Here is a 6452-nt window from a genome sequence, read left to right as displayed (position 1 = left end):
ATTCGCTAACAAATTAGCATATATTATCTTCTTTCTTTAGAATCAATTCTAATCTAATATGATCTTTGTTCTTGACTATCATTTTTTGGATGAATTTTCTGAATCTTCTAATATAACAACATTTTCTTTTACATCGATTCGCCTATTCATTCTCAAAACTCTTGTTTCGAAATAAAGGAAATTTATCGAAAATAAATAAAAAAATATATTCAAGTTAATGTATCTAAATTAAGTTTTATATATGAAGAGGTGCAAAAGAACGTACCTTCGTAACTGTTCGTGGCTATTTAAAAGACCAACAAAGACTCTTTAGCTCTTTTCATATCAAAACTCCCTTCTTATCTTCTTCCCTCAGCAAGGTAAAAGTCCTTTGATCTTCTCCTACAAGTTTTAAAACTATAGGACTCTCTATCTTTTCTGATCTTTTGGTTTGTGTGTTCTCAGAGCTATGCAGGACCATCACAAAGCTATTCTGAAAGAAAAACTTGAGGCTAACCTAGGAAGAAGAATCATTTTTGCTGAGCTTGATACAGGAGGAAAAATTATCAAATGTCCAAATTGTCACGTTCCAGTCAAACCTCATCTCGGTATATATATAACATCAATTTTTTGTTTACTTTCTCTTTGTTACTTTTTTTATTTTGTGTGTGTGTGTTTTTTCCTAACTATTTTTAATGACTATAGGAGACTGGATGTCAGATAGGTTTCCATGTGAAAGATGCAAAGCTAAGTTATCTTTTAGAAACAGCACAGCAGAAGTAGCGAGATTTTGTAATATCTCACCTCCTGTGCAAAGTACGTAGGTTCTTGAAAAAATCAAGAAACAGAATTTTTGTGAGGTTCCTAAAATTGAATCTATGGATCTGATTTTCTAATCTAATTTTTGTTTCATGCAAATATTATTTTAGACAATCTTGTAATGCTTGTGTGTGGCGGGTGTCAAGCGAAAGTGATTCACCAAAGACGTGACAAAACTGTGAAATGTTCTGACTGCCAACACATCAATATTACAACAGTAATTTCTCTATTTTTCTCTTATCATTTTAAAAAAAATTGTTGGCAAACTTCATCAAAACTCTATTGTTTTTTGTTTTAGATTGGAAGAACGTATGGGGTTCGTCCACCTAACCAAGGTCCTCCGCAACTTAACCGGTTTGTTCGGCCTCAGGTTAACCTAATTGATTGTCCTCAAGGTAACCAGGTTGTTCCTCCTGGCGTTAACCTGGTTCTTCCTCCTCACGTTAACGTGCTTGTTCCTCCTCAAGCTCCTCTGCAACCTTACTGGGTTGTACCTGTTCAAGTTAACAAGGATCTTCCTCTAGTTTACCGGCTTGTTCCTTGTCAACGTAACCGGGTTGCTCCTCAGCAAGTTAACCGGGTTGATCCTCAGCAAGTTAGCCAGGTTACTCAGCAAGTTAGCCAGGTAACTCAGCAAGTTAACCGGGTTGTTCCTCCTCGAGTTAACCAAGTTCCTCTGCAAGTTTACCAGGTTGCTCCTCAGCAAGTTAACCAGGTTGTTCCTCAGCAAGTTAACCGGGTTGTTCCTCCTCGAGTTTACCGCCGGAGGAACCGTGTAGAAACTGCTGAAACTGAATCAACTGAATCAACTGCAAGTTCTCCTTTCACTGTGAGTAAAAATGTTAAACGTTATCTCTCTCTCTCTCTCTCTCTCTTAAAATGTACTACAGCATCTTGATTTATAATAATAAGATGCTATTACTCTTGTTGCAGCCAAAACCGGAGATCACTGTAGTTGAATACCCTGATAATGCTGTTGCTGAATCTGTAATCATCTCTTCTACTTCTCACTGATTCATTTGTACAAACCTTTTTAGGTTGCATTTTTGAAAACATTGTGTTCTTTTGGTTGTGTTTTGTTTAGGTAAGGAATGTTGCAACCAAGAGAGTAATAGAAGTAGAAGAAGAGAAGACAGAAGCAGCAGGAAGCAAGAAGAGTCGTCTCTGATCGATTCAAAGTAGTGCCAAAATTAATTTCTATTTGTTTTTACACATTTTAGTTTCTTTTAGTTTCTTCCCTCAGTTAGATCAAAACCCTCTTGTGGAGATGTTTTGGTCTCTTTCCTGCTTTTAAATTTTATTTTTCTTGCATTTTGAACTACAGTATTATTTTAGATGACACAGTCAACAAGATTCAAGAATTTATTGTTCGTCGTACCTTTTTTTTTTTTTCGACTTCAAAGTTATGGTTCCAAAATATAAGAAATATAAAACTATGGGGAGGAAATATGAAATTTCTATAAAACGAGGCGTTTTGGATTAAGGAAAAAAAAAGAAAAGAAAGAATCGGTCAAACACTTTACTTTTCCGACGCGGAGAGAAAACAAAACAAAACCCGAAGACGACGTTTCGTTCAACGGCGATGGCATAGAACCGTAATTAACCACACAATCTGAAGGGTAATATAGTAACTTTAGCTTCAAAGATGAGATCGTACGGTACGATGATGTTACTTAACGCAGATCTGTTATAAAAAAAGAACACTGTGTTGCGTTTCTCTCCTTTGGCGGGTGTGTTGGTTGTCTAACTTCCTCGTTTTTCTTGTCTTTCTCTGTCTCAATCTCTAATTTTTTTTTTTTGTCGAAATCTCTAATTTTTTTTTAATCTTATTATTTATTTTATTTTTATTTAGTATTATCGATTCAATTTTTTATTTTTTTTATAAATTATAAAATATTCTATGTTTGAATTAAACAAAAAATATAAAAAAAGTAGATTCTTTGTAATCAGAGAAAATCGCGAAGACACTTCTTCTCCTCATGAAATCTCAGCCGTTGGTTTGAGGTATACTCCATCTCCTTACGAGCTTTCCTTTTTTCTAAAAAAAATTTGTAAATTTGTTGAATAATATATCTTTTTTTTTTTGTAATATTATTTCCTAATCCTGGTTAAGTTCGGTTTCGTTAATTTTCTGAGTTCCTTCTTTTATTCGTTACTAGGTCAATTAAAATCTCATTCTTAAATTTTCCCAGATTCGGGTATTTCTACTTTAACTGCGAATTCAATTTCTAATATCATTAATTTGGAAACAAAAATAAAACAAAAAAACAAAACAACTTTGAAAGCTTTCTCGTTTATTATAAGGTAAAAAACAAAAATTTGTCTGTGATTTAATATAAATATATGTGATATTTTGATGTTCTTGTTATTTGATCCTATCTCTCTGTTTCTGTGAATTGAATTCTAGGGTTAGGCCTCTTCTTTAACTTTTCTTTATTTGGATATAGTTTTAAGCCTTTGGATATATATATAATTTTGTTTGATAAACATCGTTCTCTTATCTTTTTTTTTTGTTTTTTTCTCAGTTTCATTGGCTCTCAATCGAAGAAAACTTTTTAGCTTATAGAATTTGCTTTTGAGGATTGATTTTTATTCACTATGGGCAATCTCAACGTTGTTCCATTAGATTCTGAGATCAAAGAGGTTCGTTTCTCCATGTTTTCATTGGTATCTGATATCGTTTTTGTTTTTTGGTTGCTTGTGAATTACTGAGATTGTAAAATTTAGCTATTGGTGTGTTATTCATCATAATAGAGACAATTATCTTTTTTTCCCGGATCTCGTTTGTTTACTTGATTTGGCAAGATAACTAATCAATCATAAGATCATTAGATCCCTTTGTTCTTTTCTGATTTGTTAATGTTGAATTCTATATTGGTTTTTGTTGTTTTGGTTGATCTTGTGGTGGTGATCACAGTTTCTAGCTCTGTTTGATTTGAATTCGTTATGCATAATCGAAACACAAATCTTTGAGAATTTGGTGAACTGATAAACTTATGTGTGGGTTTTGTTTTTTTAATCAGGAGGATATATCTTTGAAGAATCATAATCCAGACAAGGATAAGGACAAGGACACAAACATGGAACCACCTACTAGTCCACGTCATAGGAAGGTAAGAGAGTAGTAGTATATGATGTAATCTGATGCAATCCAAAAAGTTTTAAAATCTTGTTAACAACTTTGATCTTACATATTGTTTTTTAATTTATTGTATATGTTAAAGGTTGATGCTAGATGGTTACCAGCTGAAGCGCAGAGGCCGATCATCGATGATGCTCCGGTGTTCACGCCATCTTTAGAGGTACTTATTGCTTGTTTGTTTCCGTTAAATCAGTTGTGATTGTTTTTTTTTTCCGATTCTTTTGTTGATGTTTTGAGTTCTTGATCATTAGGAGTTTGAAGATACACTTGCTTATATCGAAAAGATACGTCCACAAGCAGAACCGTTTGGTATATGTCGAATCATCCCACCATCGACATGGAAACCTCCTTGCCGGCTTAAGGAGAAGAGTATATGGGAGAATATAAAGTTTCCTACCCGGATTCAGACGGTGGACCTTCTTCAGAACCGAGAGCCGATGAAAAAGAAACCGAAGAGTAGAACACGGAAAAGGAGAAGAAACTCTAGAATGGGTTCTTCTAGGAGACGATCTGGTTCTTCTCCTTCTGAATCGACTTCATCTCCCGAGGCTGAGGAGAAGTTTGGTTTCAATTCTGGTTCAGACTTCACTCTTGATGAGTTTGAAAAATATGCTCTGCATTTTAAAGACTCCTACTTCGAAAAGAAAGATTCTGGTGGAGATATAGTGAAATGGACACCGTCTGTGGATGAAATTGAAGGCGAGTACTGGCGTATAATCGAACAACCAACTGATGAAGTGGAGGTATAGAAACCGACCCTTTCACTAATAAAACACATACAGTTACATACATATATAAAAATACTAAATTCAATTTTGTATTTCAGGTATACTATGGTGCTGACTTGGAGAATGGGGTACTTGGAAGCGGGTTTTGTAAAAGAACGGAACAGTTAACCGGTAGTGATATGGATCAGTACACAGTTTCTGGATGGAACTTGAATAACCTACCGCGTCTCCCTGGCTCTGTACTCTCTTTTGAGGATTGTGATATCTCTGGAGTTCTAGTTCCATGGCTCTATGTGGGAATGTGTTTTTCGTCATTTTGTTGGGTAAGTGCACTTTCACAATTTGATGATTAGTTATAAAATTTTCTTCTCTAATGTTTGGATAGTTGATATTTTCTGTGTGTTTGAACAGCATGTGGAGGACCATCATTTATATTCACTAAACTATCATCACTTTGGGGAGCCAAAAGTATGGTATGGTGTACCAGGAAGCAATGCAACCGCTCTCGAGAAGGCGATGAGGAAACACCTACCTGACCTGTTTGATGAACAGCCTGATCTACTTCATGGCCTGGTTAGGAAGAAAAACATCTACTTGATTTATACTTTGTTCCTGTTTCATCTCCACCATGTTTAGAGACTAACTCTTCGTTTTTTTACTTGATTCAGGTTACTCAGTTTTCTCCTTCAATTCTGAAAGATGAGGGAGTCCAAGCTTACAGGGTGGTTCAGAATGCAGGGGAGTATGTACTGACATTCCCGAGGGCGTATCATGCTGGATTCAACTGCGGTTTCAACTGCGCAGAAGCGGTTAATGTGGCTCCTGTTGACTGGTTGGCTCATGGACAGAACGCTGTGGAACTATACAGTAAAGAGACGAGAAAGACTTCTCTGTCTCACGACAAACTTCTTCTTGGAGCAGCTTATGAAGCGGTTAAGGCTCTTTGGGAACTCTCAGCTTCTGAGGAAAAGGAAAATACAACCAACTTGCGATGGAAGAGTTTCTGTGGGAAGAATGGAACACTTACCAACGCGATACAGGTAATTAAAAAGGATCACTACTCGAGTCATGATACTGAATATGGTTTTAACTTTCTAATGCTTACTTGGTTCTTTTGTTTTGACAGGCTCGGTTAGAGATGGAAGAGGAAAGAATTGAAGCTCTTGGTAGGGATTCGTCAAGCTTGATGAAGATGGAGAAGGACTTTGATTCAAACTGTGAAAGGGAATGCTTCTCATGCTTTTATGATCTGCATCTGGCAGCTTCTGGCTGCAGGTGCCTTAAACACGCAGATGATCTTTGTTCATGCGATGAGAAAGATGACTTCATCCTTCTCCGATACACAATGGATGAGTTAAGCTCATTGGTCAGAGCATTGGAAGGGGAATCAGATGATTTAAAGATATGGGCTTCCAAGGTCTTAGGCGTTGAACATAGTGATGAAGATCAGACAAAGACTTGTTCAGTTGTAAGTAAGGAGAAGAAGCTAAAGGAAGGTTCGTTTGATCTGAACATTGACTTAGAGTTGGATTGTCAAGAGGACCTTAAAGAAGAAGAAGTCAGCACCAGTGGCGGCGAGTTAACGTCCTCAGAGAATCTTGGTGTATCGGTCGAGCCTATAACCCTCGGGTCCTTGAGTTTTGGAAAGCTTTGGTGCAATAAGCATGCTATATTCCCAAAAAGTACAATCTTTGAGAAACCTTTTATTTAATGTTACTTAACCAGAAGTTTGCTCGCGAAGGTTGTTAACATGTTTTTACTACTTTTACAGGATTCAGGAGTCG

The 6452-nt window shown here is 36.2% G+C and overlaps 2 protein-coding genes across 7 annotated transcripts in view; both read left to right on the top strand.

The window, feature by feature from the left end:
- LOC104743666 lies at positions 449–1966 on the top strand. The gene is made up of 7 exons (XM_019235524.1): positions 449–587; positions 685–795; positions 909–1015; positions 1097–1346; positions 1437–1627; positions 1732–1785; positions 1883–1966. The coding sequence occupies exons 1-7, from the start codon at positions 449–451 to the stop codon at positions 1964–1966; spliced, it is 936 nt and encodes a 311-aa protein (XP_019091069.1).
- Positions 2678–6452, top strand: part of LOC104741689 (lysine-specific demethylase JMJ18-like) — a 6687-nt gene continuing 2912 nt past the window's right edge. Inside the window, exons 1-9 of one of the 6 annotated variants that reach the window (XM_010462592.2) lie at positions 3111–3206; positions 3324–3441; positions 3822–3911; positions 4023–4100; positions 4192–4683; positions 4767–4991; positions 5080–5241; positions 5337–5708; positions 5795–6350. In XM_010462592.2, the coding sequence (XP_010460894.1) occupies positions 3397–3441; positions 3822–3911; positions 4023–4100; positions 4192–4683; positions 4767–4991; positions 5080–5241; positions 5337–5708; positions 5795–6350 (2020 nt within the window). In that variant the 5' untranslated portion in view covers positions 3111–3206; positions 3324–3396. The other 5 variants (XM_010462591.2, XM_010462590.2, XM_010462589.2 and 2 more) reach the window with 5 other exon arrangements.

This window comes from Camelina sativa, chromosome 14, assembly GCF_000633955.1.
Source record: "Camelina sativa cultivar DH55 chromosome 14, Cs, whole genome shotgun sequence".
NCBI lineage: Eukaryota > Viridiplantae > Streptophyta > Magnoliopsida > Brassicales > Brassicaceae > Camelina > Camelina sativa.
This window is presented reverse-complemented; position numbering and strand designations above follow the sequence as displayed.